The sequence below is a fragment of the Saccopteryx leptura genome, chromosome 1 (genome assembly GCF_036850995.1).
Source record: "Saccopteryx leptura isolate mSacLep1 chromosome 1, mSacLep1_pri_phased_curated, whole genome shotgun sequence".
NCBI lineage: Eukaryota > Metazoa > Chordata > Mammalia > Chiroptera > Emballonuridae > Saccopteryx > Saccopteryx leptura.
Genome location: NC_089503.1, coordinates 261600357 through 261620406, shown reverse-complemented (window position 1 = coordinate 261620406; position 20050 = coordinate 261600357). Strand labels below are relative to the sequence as shown.

Genomic DNA, 20050 nt, shown 5'->3' with positions numbered 1-20050 from the left:
GATAAAGGGAAGTGGTCTTCCCTGTCTTTTTGCTTATCCGCCATTACGAGACTAATAAAGGAATGACCCACCATTTTCTGGCTCCACAATTCCTTTACTGTTTGCCCGAATCCAATGAGAACCTGTATGTGCATGGTCATGGTGGCGGCCACTGGCCTTACAGACTTCTATCCAGTCTGACATAAAAATATTGAATTCCTCTATTTTTCTTTCATTTTAAAATTACAGTTGACATTCAATACTTCTCAATTTTAGGTGTACAGCATAGTGGTAAGACATTTTACATAATTTACCAAGGGATCCCCCTGATAAATCTAATACTCACCTGGTACAAGTAGTTATTATAGTATTATTGACTATAATCCCTATGCTGTACTTGACACACGCATGACTGTCCTGTAACTACCAACTGGCACTTAATCCCTTCACCTTTTTCACCAGTCCCCACTCCCCTTCCATTTGGCAAGCATCACTTTATTCTCTGTATCAGTCTGTTTGTTTGGTTTGCCTATATTGTTCTTTAGATTCTACATGTAAATGAAATCATATGGGATTTGTCTTTCTGTCTGACTCACTTCGCTTAGCAGAATAGCACCTAGGTCCATTTAACACCTAAGCAAACGATAAGATTTCATTGCTTTTTCCCGGTTGAGTAATATATACCACCTCTTCTTTATCCAGTCACCTACTGATGTCCACTTAGGCTGCTTCCATGCTTGGCGATTGTAAACAATGATGCAGTGAATAGAGAGATGCTCATTACGTTTTTGAATTCGTGGTTTGGGCTCCTTAGGATAAATACCGAAAAGGGAGATTGCTGGGTCAGATAATACAAAGGTTTTAATTTTTTGAGGGCCCTCCATGTTGTTTTCCACAGTGGCTGCACCAATATGCATTCTCACCAACAGTGCACGAGTTCCCTTTTCTCCACATCCTTGCAAACACTTGCTTTTTGATGATACCCAGTGAGTGACATCTCATTGTGGTTTTAATTTGCATTTCTCTGATGATTAGTGATGTTGAGCATCTTTTCATGTCTGTTTACCATCTGTGTCCTCTTTGGATAAGTATCTATTCAGTTCCTCTGACTGTTTTTAAATTGAATTTTTTGAGGGTTTTTTGGTAAATTGTTATGTTCTTTATATAAATTTTAGATAATCCATTATCAGATACCTATTTGGTGAATATTTTCTCTTTAATCAGTAGGTTTCTTTTTTAGTGTTCTTGATGGTTTCCTTTGCTGTGCAAAAATCTATATAGTTTGATGTTCCATTTATTTTTTTGTTTCCCTTGTCAGAGGAGAAATATCAAACAAATATTACTAAGAGCAATGTGAGAGAGCTTACTGCCAATTTTTTCTAGGAGTTTTATGGTTTCAGGTCTTACGCTGTCCTTAATCCATTTTGCGTTTATTCTTGTGTATAAGAAGGTGGTCTCATTTCATTCTTTTTTATCTGTCCAGTTTTCCCAAAACCATTTATTGTCTTTACCCCTTTGTATATTTTCTTGCCTCCTCTGTCATAGATTAGCCATACAGACATGGGTTTACTTCTTGGCTATTTTGCTCCATTGATTTGTGTCTGCTTGTATAGCAGGGCCATGCCATTTTGGTTACTATAACCCTGTAGTATGGTTTGGTATCAGGTAGCATGAGACCTCTAACTTCATTCTCTGTCTCAAGACTGCTGTGCCTAGTCATTTGTGGTTCCGAATAAATTTTAGGAGTATTTGTTCTAGTTCTGGGAAATATGCCGCTGGTATTTTGATAGAAATTGCATTGATTCTATAAATTATTTTGGGTAGTACAGACATTTTAACAATGTTAATGCTTTCTACCCATGAGCATGGCAATAAGACTTCCATTTATTTGTATCTTTCAATTTCTTCCTTTAATGCCTTACAACTTTGCAAATACAGGTTTTTTATATCCTTGGTTAAATTTATTTCTAGGTATTTTATTGTTCTTGATGCAATTATAAATGGGGATTGTTTTAATTTATCTTTCTGATACTGTTATTGGTGTATAAAAATACACCTGATTTCTGAATATTTATTTTGTACCCTGCTGCTTTACTGAATATATTTATCAGTTCTAATCGTCTTTGGTGGAAACTTGAGGGTTATCTATCTATATATATATTATCATGATTGAGGGTTATCTATCTATATATATATTATGATTTTCATTTTTAAAACCCATTTCTTTGTAAATAGGTTTTGCCACAAAATATCATTTTCCTTCCAAGACTGGCCTAAGTTTTTATTGTCTGTCAATAGTATGTTTAGTTTAGTGTGGGGAACTATTCTCTGTTGTCCCCAGTACTAGATTAACTTTAACTTTCCCTTACTAGCATAATGGAAATTTTGAAAAGCAATGTTTTGTTGACCTCAGATACCTTGCACTGTCACACTTGCTAAAAAGAAATCACTCTGCTGAGGTATTTATTACATTAGTCTTAAAACATTTTTCATTTTACAGGAACCTCACAAACTAAAGTGACAGCTGCTGGGAACACGTGTCACATCAGTGAGTTAGCCTTAACTCTGAAGACACTGTTCTCCCAGGAAAATGTTTTTGAAAAATTTGATCACAGTGAAAGTTCATACTAAAGCATAATTTTAATAGGTCTTTTAATTAGCTTTTATCACTGTTACAAAAAGGACACAAAGGAAATGTTTTCACTAAAAATAAGGAACAAACAAGAGCACTACTTAACCAAGTAATTCTAAGTATTATGCAAGCATAGTCAGTCAACCTGCCTTAATAAAGGTTTGTTAATAAAAGTAGCCGAGTCTGAGTGCCCACCATGGGCCAGGCGCTGTCCTAGTGCTTGACATATACAATCGCTAGTGCTTGGAATAACCCTACAAGAAATAGAAGCAAACCAACTCAAACTTGTCAAACAACTAAGCAAGACCACAGTTAGTGGCAGTACCGGGACCAGAAAACATGCCTGCCCAGTTCTTGCCATGACCGAGCCCTTTCCTCTATGTTTCCTATAAGTTGCTGTGTTGAGAAAAACAGGTTGTTCCCAAGATGACATACCCTGGTGCTTTAACCAGCGTGTTTTCTTGATATACTGAACATCTATTTAAAATTTTATTTGAGCCCTGGCAGGCTAGCTCAGAGGTAGAGTGTCGGCCCAGTGTGTGGAAGTCCCAGGTTCGATTTCTGGCCAAGGCACACAGAAGTGCCCATCTGCTTCTCCACTTTTCCCCCTCTACTTTCTCTCTCTCTCTCTCTTCCCCTGCTGCAGCCAAGGCTCCACTGGAACAAAGTTGACCCCGGCTCTGAGGATGGCTCCATGGCCTCTGCCTTAGGCACTCGAATGACTCCAGTAACAATGGATCAACACCTCAGATGGGCAGAGCATCACCCCCTAGCAGGCATGCCAGGTGGATCCCGGTCAGGCGCATGCAGGAGTTTGTCTCTCTGCCTCCCTGCTTCTTACTTCAGAAAAATACAAAAATAATAATTTTTTTATTTAAGAAAGTTTTGGCTTGCTTCAATCTGTATTTTTTCTATTTACACCAACTTTCATGTATGTGGCAGCCGGGTTCTAGAGGTCCAGACAATGTTTGAAACAATGGTATAGAACACCTGAAGCAACTCTGAATACTGGAGTGTGTTGGAGGAGCCATCACTGGAAAGAGCTTCAAAAGGGCAGCTCTGGAAAACAGCTAGGTGGCCCTGGCTGGTTGCCTCAGTGGTAGAGCATCAGCCCGGCATGTCGATGTCCCGGGTTCGATTCCCAGTCAGGGTACACAGGAGAAGCATCCATCTGCTTTTCCACCCCTCCCTCTCCTTTCTCTTCCCCTCCTGCAGCCATGGCTTGGTTGGAGCAAGTTGGTCCAGGGTGGTGCTGAGGATGGCTCCATAACCTCACATCAGGTGCTAAAATAGCTCAGTTGCCAAGCAACAGAGCAATGGCTCCAGATGGGCAGAGCATCGCCCCCTAGTGGGCTTTCTGGGTGGATCCAGTCAAGGAACATGTGGGAGTCTGTCTCTCTGCCTCCCCATTTCTCACTTAAGAAAAAAATTTAAAAAATAAAAACAAACAAAAAAAAACACCTGGGCATATTCCCTGTAACCCAAAGGGCTAATTCACAACACTGTGATGGTGTTCTGAATGGTGAATGAGAGGCACATTATTATATAAGGTCTACCGGAAAGTTCTGTCCGTTTCTATCACAACAAATTTCAACACGTAAGCACGTTTATTTGGCACATGTGTGCCTCTCTATTTTTATCACTTAATGTATACATACTGACGTAGCAAATTAAAACAAAGTTGATTCACGTTAGTCTTATGTGTGAAGCGATAGTGTACCCATGGCTACTGATAAAAGTTCATTTACGCCACTGTAATTTTTATGAATTTCAACAAGGAAGAAATGCTACAGAAGCATGTCTGTCGCATCCACCATATTCCCCAGACTTTGCACCCTCCGACTATCACTTGTTTTTGTCCTTACAAAATTTTTTGAAGGGCAAAAAATTCAAAAATGAAGAAGATATCAAACAAGCACTGGTTCAATTTTTCCCATCAAAAAATTAAACATTTTTCAAAAATGGGATATACAAATTGCCCTCATGCTGGCAAGAAATCATTAATAATAATGGCAATTATATTATTTAATAAAGTTTATTGAAGGTAAGAAAAATTTGTATTTTGTTTTATTCCAAAAACGGACAGAACTTTCCGGTAGACCTTATATATATGTTTGTGCTACTCTTTTTCTGATCAGAAGACACAGAGTCACTTTAGGTTACTTCCACTTAATTTAATATTTATTTCCATTTTATATCCAGATGTCACATTTTCTACATTAAATTATTACCATGCTGATTCCCCCCAACACCTCCACACCCTCAGAGAAGAAAGTGGAGAACTCTACATGACCTGAAGAATGGAATGCAGAGAAGTTGCTACTGCACCCAACTAACCAAGAACACAGAGAACACACACAGATATGGTGGAGTGCAGAGCAGACAGCCTGGACTTGCAGCATAAGAAGCAGGAACTAAAGGGCTGAAGCTTTGAACTGCTATCACTGGGTACCACAAGATTACTCTGAAGAGGCAGAGATGGGTCAGAAGGCTGGACCAAACGGGGTCTTCCCAAGGCTGCTCTCTACCAGTTTATAATACACCAAGGAGGGCTTTCCTCTCCCAGCCCACCCTCAGCATCTGGCAAACACTTTAGAAAAGCCACCACTGTTGGCATGTCCCAATGGAGAATGGGTATAGGTTTTTCCTTTTTAAATTGTGCCCACAATTCTTTCTAAGCACCAATTCCACTATTTGAATGATTCCTCTGCATGAAAACCTAGTAAGGATCACCAAGACACAGCACCTCACCACTATCAGACCAGCACCAGCTGTGCAGAAGCTGTAGGACTTTGTTACCCAGAGGGAGAGAAGGCGGGAGAGCGGGAAGTCACAGGAGTCCCAGCTCATTCGTACTAACGAGGAAGAGGCAACGCCTTTTCTAATCTACTCGTTAACTAGGACAGAGCAGGTGGACAGTAAAAGCCATCTGCTTAGAGTAGCAGAACAAACTGACAGGCACAGCAACAAGCGAACAGAATGCTCAGGAGACAGCCTCTGGACTCCTCTGAGCACAGGCTCTTTCAGCCCTGCCCCTGCCCCCAATTTGGAGACTAAAGCACTGTAACTGCGGATAGAAATACTCCTGAGGGGGTGGAGAAGAAGGTCTGGGAGACCCAAACAATGAGGCATTATTAGGCAACCAACTACTGCACTATGTACAAATACACACATCAGGAAGAAACTTCATCTCCATCCCTGCAGCTACTTTAAACAAAGCACTGAAGATCCAGGTTTTCTGAACAGGGGATATTTTAAAGCCTGTTAGCAGTTTAAAACATTGCAACACTGGCATAATATATCACCTATTCTCTGTTTTTAATTACCAGGTAACACGGTAAACTCAACACAAAGGAGGGGACCAGAGTGCAAAGGAGAAGAGAAAACAGAACCAGGATTTCACTAGAGCGTCGAGCTGGCAATGAAGCGGTGGCTAGTGTTTCGAGGAGTCTCGAGGGTAGAACTCAGTCAGGGTGCTCTGAGGGATTCTCTTCAGCATTTCTTTGGGGAAAATTCGGAGCAGCTGCCAGCCAATGTCCAAAGTTTCATAGACAGTGCGGTTTTCGTAAGGACCTTATAAAAAAATTGAGATCGGATGAATAAAGGCAAACTAGCACCAACACAGCATTATTCAGGCAGTACCTATCACATGAGCGGCACTGTGAGCACAGGGTGTCACAGAGCGGTGAGGTCTTCCAAGACAGCAGGGAGTGAATGTGGGAATGAGGCCAGTGAGCACCACTACAATCAGAGGAAAAGGAGAGGCCCTCAGGCTACAGACAACAGGCCAACCAACTGTGTGCAGGAAGAGAAGGGAGGAGCCTTTTTGACAACTGGCTAAATACCTTGGGCCCTAGAAACCAAACCCAGAGCTGTGTCCAGAGTGGTAAGGAAGAGTCCCAGAACAGAGACAAACTGGACACAGGCTATACAGATAGTCAGAAAGCCAGAAAGGCCAGCTGAGCACCTGAAAAAGTCGGTGGTTTTCAACTTATTTTTAATAGCTGAAATCATCTTTATTGTTCAAATAAATCTCATTTCTTTTTTTTGTTTGTTTTGGGTTTTTTTTTACAGAGACAGAGAGTGGGTCAGAGAGAGGGATAGATAGGGACAGACAAGTACGGAGAGAGATGAGAAGCATCAATCATCAGTTTTTCATTGTGGCACTTTAGTTGTTCATTGATTGCTTTCTCATATGTGCCTTGACCATGGCCCTTCAGCAGACCGAGTAACCCCTTGCTCGAGCCAGCGACCCTGGGTCCAAGCTGGTGAGCTTTGCTCAAACCAGATGGGCCCGCACTCAAGCTGACAACCTCGGGGTCTTGAACCTGGGTCCTCTGCATCCCAGTCCAACGCTCCATCCACTGTGCCACCACCTGGTCAGGTGAAATCTCATTTCTTAACTAAGGAATAAGAGTGACTGAAGTTCCAGATTCTTTCTTTACCAGAAGAATTTCATTTTTACCTTTTAAGGTATTATGGTCTGCATTAAGAAAAAAGAAACCAATACTTCTATATATTTTTGGGATTTTAACATTAATAAAAATCTATCACATAAATAGAAAAGTGCACAAATCCAAAGTCTGTAGCTTCATGCATTATTTCAAAACAAACACATTTGCTTCTAGCAGCACTGAGGTCAGAAAGAGCAGCATTAGCAGGCGGCCAGGGAGAAGCCAAACTAAACAACATGGGAACACTGCACACACCATGAGGCGAAACTGCCAAGGACCTGAGTACAGGGACACTAAATGAACACTTCTCTGCAATGAAACCCAGGTAGTTAGGGAGACTGGCGAGAAAGCAGGCACTCAGGGCCAGGAAGGATGAAACCAGAGAGGTGGACTATGCTCTAAGACTCAGTATCACCCAGCTCAGACAGTGGCCAGAAGTCAGTAGCTGCAACACCACCCAGGAACTGAAGAGCGCTTGCCCAGTGACTACAGTTGAGCTCACAGGACAATGGTCATGCCAGAGGGAGACAGAAACTAAAAAGGGAATCGCTAGGCAGGTAGTCAGCTGGAGAAAAACTTTGGTTCTGACCCTGCTAGGCCTCAGGGATGGTGGCGTCCCAGCTGAAGATGTGGGATCAGGGCTCCAGAAAGAGGGTAAGGGGCATACGCAGAAATTTAGTCAACAGCACAGGGAAAGCCAATGCTTGGGAGGGGACAGCACAGAAAGAACAGGCAACTAAGCCTCTGGGAACATAAACAATTAAGGAGAAAGAAGATAAATCAAAAAAATTGATGAAAACAAATGGATCAGAAGGTCTCACACCCCCAAAGCCAGAGGAGCTGGCCATGGAGAGGCTAGCATAAGAGCCCGCAGTGGAAGGCAAGTGTAGGGAGGGAGACAGAAGTGGGAGCTAAGTAACTGGATGTGGAGTTGCAGGCAGCGGGGAAGGAACCAAAGCGCTGAGTGCACAGATGTGACAGAGCTGAATGGTCATCTCTAATCAGAAGGGAATCATACAAAGACCAGGTACACTCGCTCAGATTGGGAAAGAGGCCTTCAAAACCGCACATGAGGCCATTTATGTTTGTAAGAAAAGTCACCTTACCCTGAGCAATGAAGTTCCTTTCAAACTTCTGCAGAAATTCCAAGTATAGAAGATCATCCGAGGTAAGGGCTTCTTCTCCAACCACAGCTTTCATGGCCTGCACATCCTTTCCAATAGCATAGCACGCATACTGGAGAGAAGAAAGGATTACGTGAACAAAGACTTTATAAATATTAACAGTAATCTGGGCCACAGAAGTGTACTGCTTTAGCTATCTGCGTAAGAGACCACAGAAGGAATTGCACATTATTTACAAAGACAATTCAGATAAATAAAGCCATGAAAGTATTAAAAAAATTTATTACAAAGCAGTCCCACTCAAAAAGAAGTCTTCAGGCACCCAACAGACATTGCTACAAAGATACTCTTCCTTGAAGTGTTAATGAGCTTGCACTGTATCGAGCATTTGAAAATCAGAACTCCTGGCCCTGGCCGGATGGCTCAGTGGTAGAGCGTCGCCCTGGCATGTGGAAGTCCCGGGTTCGATTCCGGCCAGGGCACACAGGAGAAGCGCCCATCTGCTTCTCTACCCCTCCCCCTCTCCTTCCTCTCTGTCTCTCTCTTCCCCTCCCGCAGCTGAGGCTCCATTGGAGCAAAGATGGCCCGGGTGCTGGGGATGGCTCCATGGCCTCTGCCTCAGGCGCTAGAATGGCTCTGGTCACAACAGAGCGACGCCCCGAATGGGCAGAGCATCGCCCCCTGGTGGGTGTGCCGGGTGGATCCCGGTCGGGCGCATGCGGGACTCTGACTGCTTCCCCGTTTCCAGCTTCAGAAAAATACAAAAAAAAATACAAAAAAAAAATCAGAACTCCAATCAGAGTAATTCAGCCTGAAGTTCAATTCAAGAAAAATATTTGTGTATTAGGCGCACCATTTCTACTTTAAGGTTGTGCCTGCTGTACAGTCTCATACAACTGTGGAAACCAAGGACTTCATAGAAGATACAGAGCTGCATCCCTTAGTGTTCCAGGGACTGCTTAACATATCAAGCAAAAAGTGTTCAAGTATCCTTTCAGAAATACTTCATAATTATTACTAAGGTTACTAATATAAACTTAAAACAGTCTTATGGCTTGGTTTTTATTTAGAAACTCTCTAACATAGCATTAAACTGAGTTTCGAGTACATGATTTTTAATTTTGATTATCAGCATCCATCTGTACAAAAAAAGACTGCTTGGTTCTAATAAATGTTTTTCTATTTCATGTGAAGCCTGTATAATTCTACGTAGACAGAGAAAGAAAAGTGACATAGGAGAAAGACAAGAGGTGCAAAACAGCAGAAAGAATAGATCAAGAAAGCTATTTACATCTTTAAATGTCACTCTTGACACATACGTACCAGCTGGTTAGACACATCAGCATGGTCCTTCCTGGTCATACCTTCTCCAATAGCAGACTTCATTAACCGTGACAATGAGGGCAGCACATTAATAGGCGGGTAAATCTTGGGTAGAATGAGGGGAGAAAATATTATATTTAAGTAAAAAATTCAAGTTTTACTGGTAATAAAGAAACATTCTAAAACTTATTATTATCCCTTACATTACATCAAATTGCCACACTTGTTTCCCATGTGGATTTTAACAGGTTTTCCTAGTATGAAACACTTTATGGTATAAAATCTTTCGAGAATCAAATCCAAAAAGTGAAATCTATACAAGAGTACAAAATTATATGGCAAAACGGAATATTCAGTATCTGCCTATAATATTAAACCTAAGTGGTCTTCTGAACTCTGACTCAAAACCACATATAAAATAAAAAGATTAAAAATAATTCACCTAAAAGCTGAACTATTACAAAACAATAAAAAATATGTTTTTGATTATTCAGCCATAAAAAAGAATGAAATCTTGTCATTTTCAAGCACATGGATGGGCATTACGCTAAGTGAAACAAGTCAAACAGAAAAAGATACATACCATATGATCTCACTTATATGTGGAATCAGGATAAATAAAAACACAGAAACAGACCAGCTAAAAAGAAAAGAGGCTCAAAAAGTCTGAGGAAACTATGAGTCCTCTGTGACAATATAAAGAGAAATAACATCTGCATCATAGGGGTTCCTGAAGGAGAAGAGAAAACAAGGGATGGAGAACCTGGTTGAAGACACCATAGCTGAAAACTTCCCTAAACTGATGAAGAAAAAGTCACACAAGTTCAAGAAGCACAGAGTTCCGGTAAAGAGAAACCCAATGAGGCCTACAGCAAGACACATCACACCAAAATTAAGAGATAAAGAAAAAAACTAAAAGCATCAAGATAAAAGAAGTCAATTACCTATAGAGGAGTCCCCATAAGGATGACATCCGACTTCTCAACAGAAACACTCGAGGCCAGAAGGGATTGGCAAGAAATATTCAGAGTAATGCAAAACAAGAGCCTACAACCAAACCAAGACTTCTATATCCAGCAAGTTTATCATTTAAAATTGTAGGAGAAATAAAAAGCTTCCAATACAAAAAAAAAAAACCTCAAGGAATTCATTACAACCAAACTAGTACTGCAGGAAATGTTAAGGTGCTTGCTGTAAAACAAGCAAAGGAAAAAATAAATCGAGAAAAAGAGGACTATAGATTTAAAGAATAAAATGACAATAAACAACTACATATCAATAATAACCTTAAATGTAAATAGAATAAATGCTCCAGCAAAAGACATAGGGTAGCTGCATGGATAAAGAAAACAGGACTCATACATATGCTGTCTACAAGAGACACACCTCAGAACAAAAGACACACATCCTTGAGAGTAAAAGGATGGAAAAAAATATTTCATGCAAACAGAAAGGAAAAGAAAGCTGGGATTGCAATACTAATATCTGACAAAATAAATCTTAAAACAAAAGCTATAGTAAGAGATAAAGAAGGTCACTTCATAATGATAAAAAGAGCATTACAACAGGAAGATATAACTATTTTATCAATAAATATATATGCACCTAATATAGGAGCACCTAAATATATGAAACAGATTTTGATGGGCAAAAAGGGCGAGATCAATAGCAATATTATAATAGTAGAGGATTTCAATATCCCACTAACATCAATGGATAGAACCTCCAGACAGAAAATTAACAAAGAAATAGCGGCATTAAATGATACACTAAATCAACTGGATTTAATAGGTATCTTCAGAACTTTTCACCACAAAGCAGCAGAATATATATTCTTTTCAAGTACTTATGGTACATTCTCTAGAATAGACCACGTTAGGACTCAAAACAAGTCTTAATAAATTTAAAAAAATTGAAATCATATCAAACACCTTCTCTGATCACAAGGGCATGAAACTAGAAATCAACTACTATAGAAAAACTGAAAAACATTCAAACACTTGGAAACTAAACAGCATGCTATTAAATACCGAAAGGGTTAACAATGATTTCAAAGAAGAAATAAAAAAATTCCTCAAAACAAGTGATAATGAACATACAACTCAAAATTTATGGGACACAGCAAAAGCAGTCCTGAGAGGGAAGTTCATAGCATTATAGGCATACCTTAAGAAGAAAAAGCTCAAATTAACAACTTAACCCTGCACCTAAAAGAACTAGAAAAGGTAAACAAAAGTAATGGACTTTTAATCAGACTCACCAAGAAAAAAAGAGGGCTCAAATAAAATTAAAAATGAGAGTGAAGTAACTGACACAACAGAAATTCAAAGGACTGTAAGAAAATACTATGAAGAACTGTATGCCCCAAAATGGGACAACCTAGATGAAATGGATAAATTCCTTGAAAAATATTATCATTCAAAAAGCAATCTGGAAGAATCAGAAAACCTAAACAGACCAGTTACAACAAAAGAGATTGAAACAGTTATCAAAAAACTAAGCCTGATGGCTTGATAGGTGGATTTTACCAAATATTCAAAGAAGAACTAACTCCTATCCTTCTCAAGCTATTTCAAAAAATTCAAGAGGAGAAAAAACTTCCAAACTCCTTTTATGTGGTGAACATAATCCTCATTCCAAAACCAGGCAGACACTGCACAGAAAGAAAACTAGACCAATATCCCTGATGAACTTAAGATGCTAAAATTCTCAACAAAATATTAGCAAATCAGATCCAGCAATACATGAAAAAAATCATACTTCATAATCAAGTGGGATTTATTTTGGGGAGGCAAGGCTGGTACAATATTCACAAATCAATCAATGTGATTCATCACATAAACAAAAGGAAGGAGAAAAATCACATAACATCAATAGATGCAGAAAAAGCATTTGATAAAATCCAGCACCCAATTATAATCAAAACTCTCAGCAACGTAGGAATACTGGGAACATACCTTAACATGATAAAGGCCATCTATGACAAACCCACAGCCAACATCATACTCAATGGGCAAAAATTAAAACAGTCCCCTTAAGAACAGGAACAAGGCAGGGGTACCCCCTTTCACCACTCTTATTCAACATAGTTCTGGAAGTCCTAGCCATAGCAATCAGACAAGAAGAAGAAATAAAAGGTATTCAAATAGGAAAAGAAGTAAAACTATCATTATTTGCTGATGACTTGATACTGTACATAGGAAACCCTAAAGTCTCAGTCAAAAAAACTACTGGACCTGATAAATGAATTCAGCAAGGTGGCAGGATATAAAATTAATATTCAGAAATCAGTGGCATTTATATACACCAACAATAAACTATCTGAAAGAGAAATTAAGGAAATAATCCCCTTCACTACTGCAACAAAAAAAATAAAGTACCTAGGAGTAAATTTAACCAAGGAGGTTAAAGACTTGTACTCAGAAAATTATAAAACATTGATAAAAGTAACCAAGGAAGATACAAACAAGTGGAAGCATATACTGTGTTCATGGATAGAATAAATATCATTAAAATGTCTATACTACCTAAAGCAATATATAAATTCAATGCAATTCCTATTAAAATACCAATGTCATACTTCAAAGATATAGAATAAATATTCCAAAAATTTATATGGAACCAAAAAAAAAAACATGAATAGCCTCAGCAATCCTGTAAAAGAAAAATAAAGAGAGGAGAATCACACTTCCATATATCAAGTTATACTACAAGGCCATTGTACTCAAAACAGCTTGGTACTGGCATAAGAACAGGCATACAGATCAATGTAACAAAACAGAGAACCCAGAAATAAAGCTATACCTTTATAGACAATTGATATTTGACAAAGGAGGAAAGAGCATACAATGGAGTAAGACAGTGTCTTTAACAAATGATGCTGGGAAAATTGGACAAATACATGCAAAAAAATAAAACTAGACCTCCAACTTATACCATTCACAAAAATAAACTCAAATGGATAAAAGACTTGAATGTAAGTCATGAAACCATGATCATCTTGGAAGAAAACAGTCAATAAGCTCTGACAGCTCTCGCAGCAATATATTTGCTGATTTAACTCCACGGGCAAGTGAAATAAAGGGCAGGATGAACAAATCGGACTGTAAACTAAAAACCTTTTGCACAGCTAAAGCAATACGAACAATAAAAACACAATCCACACAATGGGAGTACATATTCGCCAACACATCCGATAAGGGGTTAATAACCAAATCTATAAAGAACTTGTAAAACGGAACACCAGGAAAGTAAACAATCCAATCAAACATTGGGCAAAAGAACTGAATAGACACTTCTCCAAAGAGGACATACAGATGGCCAGTAGGCATATGAAAAAATGCTCAATATCACTAATCATTAGAGAAATGCAAATTAAAACCACATAAGGTATCACCTCACACCAGTCAGAATGGCGCTCATCAACAAAACAACACAGAATAAGTGCTGGTGAGGATGTAGAAAAAGGGGAACCCTCCTGCACTGCTGGTGGGAATGCAGACTGGTGCAGCCACTGTGGAAAACAGTATGGAGATTCCTCAAAAAATTAAAAATCGAACTGCCTTTTGACCCAGCTATACCACTTCTAGGAATATATTCTAAGAATAAAAATCACTGATTCAAAAGGAGAAATGCACCCCCATGTTTATGGCAGCATTGTTCACAATAGTGAAGATCTGGAAACAGCCCAAGTGTCCGTCAGTGGACGAGTGGATTAAAAAGCAATGGTACATATATACAATGAAATACTACACAGCTGTGAGGAAGAAGGAAATCTTACCCTTTGTGACAACATGGATGGACCTAGAGTCTACTATGCTAAGCGATATAAACCAGGCAGAGAAAGAAAAATATCATGACCTCACTCATATGAAGAATCCAATGAACATTGTGAACTGAGGAATGGAACAGAGGCAGAGAAGAGGTTAAAGAGTTTAGAGGGAAAGAGGCCAGAGGGAAAGGTGATGAGAGGAGGGGATCAAAGAAAGGAAAGACATTAGTGAAAGTATCTTTATTATATGTGGCTTAAGTGTCTGTTTGTTGCCGATAGCTTATTGGTTGCTTGCATAACTGTACTAGCCAATGGGGTGAAGTTGCCACAGCTGAACGCAAATTGAGCGCGTCAGGGGGAAGGTGAACATTTGTTTGCATTGGCAATCATCTGATTTTGAAACAATTTAAGGCTGAACGCAAATTGAGCGTGTCAGGGGGAAGGTGAGCGTGTTGGCATTTTTTTACATGAGCCTGCATTTGGACACGGTCAACTTTACGTTGCCTGTTCAAGAGTTCGTGAAAGAACGAATGTAAAATTAAAAATAATTGATGATCCTCTGCAAGGCGAGCTTAAAAATGATGGAAAGATCTACACAAGAAATGTTGTGTACAGAGATCTTTGACATGTGAATTAACATTTTATTATTTAAATCACCTTTATTTATTGAGCTAGCGGTGGCTCTTAAGAAATATACCACCAGTGGTTTCCTTCATTGCACTCTACTTTAAGCAATTAAGCAAGTAGAAGGGGGAAACCCCGTGGGGCAGTAAGCAAAGGGGTGTCCTCGCCACCTGCCCTGGGTAATTCAGTTTGAATTAGCAGACACCTTTGCATAAATCATTTTAATTACAATTTATAATATCTAGAACAGTGGTCATTTCACATGACCGCCGGGCTTTCTAGTATACACATAACACAGAGAGATAGAGGGCAGGATAGTAAATCATGGAGGGAAGTGGGCAAGGCAGTGGGGGGAAGTGGCAAAGGGGGTATCAAGGAGAACACAGGGAGGGAAGGAAGGAGATATATTTGAGGAAACACTTGTAACTATGTAAACACAACAAATTAAAATCAATTAAAAAAAAAAAAAAACCCGAACAGAAAAAGTCTGTTTTTGTATTAATAACAAGATTGGGAGATTATACCATTATTGAATAGAATACCCCAAAAAGTTAAAACAACGGAATTCATTTTAAGGGACGATAAAGTGGAAATTTAATTCTTAATTCTAGTACTCTTATCCACAGCAGGATTTTGCAGTAAGTCCTAAATGTCACTGATCAGTTCTGTGACATTAAGCCAAATTACATAAAAAGAAACCAGTTTTATCATGGGCTAAATGATATAAACAAGAGTGAAGTTTCTATGGCATCTCAACAACACTGTAACAAAATGACATTATTCGAGGACCTGCCGTATGTAGAAATGACAAGTTCACAGACATGTTGAAATCAATTTAAGTTGATATTTTCTAAAGTAATTATTCCTAAGAGCAAAGTCCAAGTCACTGAAGAGTCACTGCAGGGCAGATGTGCAAGCTTTACGCACTGCCCCAGTGCCCAGTACCTGTCTGTTGTGCAGCTGTCTGTCCACGTAGATCTGCCCCTCAGTGATGTAGCCCGTCAAGTCGGGGATGGGGTGAGTGATATCTACCAGAGGAAGACATCTGACGTTAGTTAGTGTCCATCTCAGAGACAAGCCCACAGGATGTCAGTCTGTATCACCTCCAGCATCACCTAAAACCATGCTGTGTAAAATTATTCTCTGTGATGATGGAAAAGTGCTCTATCTGTTGTAAACATGGTAGCCACTAGCCAAATGTGGCTACTGAGCAACAAAAATATGTGGCTAGGTAACTAAAACTTCACAGTATTTCAAATTTATCTAATTTTTATTAACTTTAGAATTTCAACAGCCAAATGTGGCTAGAGGTTTCCATGTTGAACAGTTTATGTGGTTGCACTGTAGTCAGATATGTGTGGGCACATGAAGTAAATTAGCTACGTTCATAAAAAGTACTCTTCTCCTAGTTATGTGATCTCTCCCCAAAATATTAAAAATATTCCATTTTAAACACAAAGTTCCCTGGCAGAGATGTACACTGCCAACAAGAGGTATACTGAGAATATTCCTAGCTCATAAGCTATTTCCACATAGACAACAGAGAGATGCTAGACAAGTTAAGCAACACCATACAGGTAGCACCAAAAGTCACACAAATCAAGACATTCTAAGTCTGCTAAATTGCATAAAGTAATTTTGTAGCTACTTTTGTGGAAAAAATAATTTTCAGGACAGAGGCAGCCTAGTGTGCCAGTTAGTGTGAATTATGAATTCAGATTGCCTGGGTTCTTTTTTAAATTTTTTATTGATTTTAGAGAGGAAGTGAGGAGGGGGATATCAAGCTTCAAGCTGTTCCTGTATGTGCCCTGACTGGGGATCGAACCAGCAACCTCTGAACATTGGGATGAATCTCTAACTAACCAAGAACCAGCTACCTCTGACCACTGGGATGAATCTTTAACCAACCGAGCCATCTAACAGGGCAGACGCCTGGGTTCTAGAGCTATCCCTTTTAACTTTGACAGATCACTTCATCTTCCTGTAACTCGGATTAGAGAACCCATCTCAAAGTTGCTATTAGGAACAAATAGGTCAATATATATAAAGCACTTAGAACAGTCTTCAATTATAGTGAGTTATTGCTGTTTCTGGAAATATCTTGTAAAAGTGCTTCTTAAAAACTAAGGTCAGGACTAAAAGGCTGACAGCCACTGCTCCGGGAGCACCCAGAACACACAGGCAGACAGTTGCTGCCCTGGGGGGTTCACACACACAGTGAAGGAAGGTCATTGTTAACCAGGCTCTCTGGTGATCATTCTGCCTCTCAAGTCTTGTGATATTTACTATTTGTGCTTTACATTTGACACTTAAGCTACCTTAAATTATTTGTGCACACACATAAGAAAATATCATTGGATTGAACAACTTACACTAGGTAGAGACCATAATTTTTTAATTCCTTATATCTAGACCAGTGTCCTATGAACAGCAGGCACTCAATAGTACCTAGTAAATGAAAATTTTAAATTCAAATTATAAAGAAAATTGGTTTCTTTTCTTCCACAAAAGGATAATGATAATTATGGGCAGTTTTCAAATGAAAAATTTTATTTAGGTACAAATCACTAATTAATGCAAACTCTTGGAGAATAAACTCTCACAAGAACTTCAACTCAAAAAGTTACATTCTTCTCAGAATCAAAATCCTTATAAGGATTAGGTCTGCTATAATCCAAAGACCAAAAACTTACCATCATTAGGCATGGTGAGAATAGGGATTTGAGTAATGGAGCCATTTCTACCTTCTACTCGACCAGCGCGTTCATATATTGTGGCTAAATCTGTGTACATGTAACCTGGGAAACCTCGGCGACCAGGAACCTCTTCCCGGGCTGCTGAAACCTGAGAGCGAGCCGAGGAGGAGAGTATCATACACCAGAGTGTGGAAAGTAAAGCTGTGTTAGAACATGCCAAATTACAAAGCTGGAATAGTCTCATTCTAAATAGTCTCTAAGAGATCATTTAGAAAAATCTAGTAACATAAGTTCAAAGTATTCTGCAACGAAATGTTGACAATTAGGGACCAGAAGTCTTTCTGCTAACATCATGCTGCCATAACTCAATCTTCAAATAGCCTGCTAGAAGAAAATGTGCTTGTGATTTTATAAATCAAAGAAAGGTAATTCTAAAACAAAGAAAATTTCTTAGTTCACAAGATTTATTTCCTACCAAGGAAACTGCCATATTTACATAAGCTAACCCTGAAAAGGTCAAAAGGGAAGAATATCTATACCAGGAGTTATTTGATGTCTTCTACGTTCATTATTTTTTTTTATTTTTTATTTTTTTTCTTTTTTCTGAAGCTGGAAACAGGGCGAGACAGTCAGACAGACTCCCGCAAGCGCCCAACCGGGATCCACCCGGCACGCCCACCAGGGGCTGTGCTCTGCCCCCCAGGGGGCGATGCTCTGCCCATCCTGGGCGTCGCCATATTGCAACCAGAGCCACTCTAGCGCCTGAGGCAGAGGCCACAGAGCCATGCCCAGCGCCCGGGCCATCTTTGCTCCAATGGAGCCTTGGCTGCGGGAGGGGAAGAGAGAGACAGAGAGGAAAGCGCGGCGGAGGGGTGGAGAAGCAAATGGGCGCTTCTCCTATGTGCCCTGGCCGGGAATCGAACCCGGGACGTTCATTATTTAATCTTCACAACAACCCAATGAGGGAGGTAGTGTTGTTAATGTCAATTTACAGTTAGAACCAAAGGTCAGATAAATAATTTCTCATAACCACAGAGCCAGGAGTCCATTCATTGTGCAAAACAAGAACAGTAACAAATGTTCTTAGAGACATGCATTGCAGAATACAGGTGTACCAGTTAACTCACAACCACTAAAAACCCAAAAGCCTTAATGCCAAGTTCAAGCAGTATTCTGGTGCCTCTAGAAGTGTGATACAGCAGTGCCACTCAAAGTGTGTCTGCAGATCAGCTTTTATTAATGTGCAATGAGGAAATATAGAAGACAAGTAAAGCATTTAGGAAATGTTAATGGCAATTTAACAGAATAATTTTATATCTGATGAATCTAATTTAAAAACTCTGGGATTATAAATTACATATTGATTTCACTTTGCTAATAACTCATTTTCATTGTATGTTAGAAAAGTCTTCGTCTGTAACAGATGCAGGGTGGAGGGAGCCCTCCACCTAGCACAGGAAGGGCAGTGTGGGTCCCAGGGAATTTTAGAAGCTAGATATTTCTATAGCTCATCTCTTCAGAAGTCTTTCCTTTTCACATACTTAAAAGAGTAACTTACTCAAAATTTCAGTAACTTGCATTAGAACACCCTCAACTTCTGGGTGGTAACTTTAGAATCTTAATATTGTTCCTGTGGATTTTCCTTTCTGATTAAGGTATTCTGTTAATACATGAGCAACAAAGTTTTTAAAACATGTGACTAAAGAAAAATGAAAACTTGCAAAGGAACAAGATAACCCTGAAAATTAAGCCACCATAATTAAGCAAAAAGTTACCTCTCGAAGTGCTTCAGCATAAGAACTCATGTCTGTTAGGATAACCAACACATGCTTCTCACACTGATAGGCCAGAAACTCAGCTGTGGTTAGAGCCAAGCGAGGAGTGATAATCCGTTCAATACTGAAACGGAACATGGAGTCTTAAGTTACTCAAACAAAAAGTCCAAAGACAAGAAAATGAACTTCTGGAAATAATAGTACAGTCTCCCTCTAAAAGTTTTAAATAAATTGAGGAGGGTAAAGCAATTACTACTTTAAAAGTTCTTAAGGCAGAGTTATTTTATGTATTTCTATAATAGGAATTACTTCTACAAAATTAAATTATTTTATAAATAATTTCTCAAAACTATATAGTTCTCAAAAGAAAGAGAAAGCGAAGGAAGAATTGGGGCCAGATTCCCAAGTAGGAGGAAAAGATCACTTATTTGGTACAGATTGCATGCTAGGTAATATGTGTCAGCTCACTTAATATGCACAATGAACTTGCGAGACAAGTACTGTTTCTCACATTGAGCCACAGAGCTCAGTGGTTTACCCAAAGCTGAATAACTACCAAGATGGAGAGCTGGAATTCTAATCCAGTTACCTCATTCTTAAACCCATGTTACTTTCACAGTAGCATTTGTCCTCCCTACTCTCAGGTAACATTTACTGACCTGAGGCAGGATG

General features: G+C 39.3%; 1 protein-coding gene across 1 annotated transcript in view; it reads right to left on the bottom strand.

Annotated features, from left to right (window-relative positions):
• Positions 1-4764: 4764 nt before the first annotated feature.
• Positions 4765-20050, bottom strand: part of ATP6V1B2 (ATPase H+ transporting V1 subunit B2) — a 29626-nt gene continuing 14340 nt past the window's right edge. Inside the window, exons 9-14 of the mRNA XM_066351044.1 lie at positions 19379-19502; positions 17601-17751; positions 15853-15935; positions 9513-9617; positions 8172-8301; positions 4765-6184 (exon numbers count right to left, since the gene is read on the bottom strand). Coding sequence (XP_066207141.1) covers positions 6045-6184; positions 8172-8301; positions 9513-9617; positions 15853-15935; positions 17601-17751; positions 19379-19502 — 733 coding nt within the window. The 3' untranslated portion in view covers positions 4765-6044. The remainder of the gene's footprint in view (positions 6185-8171; positions 8302-9512; positions 9618-15852; positions 15936-17600; positions 17752-19378; positions 19503-20050) is intronic.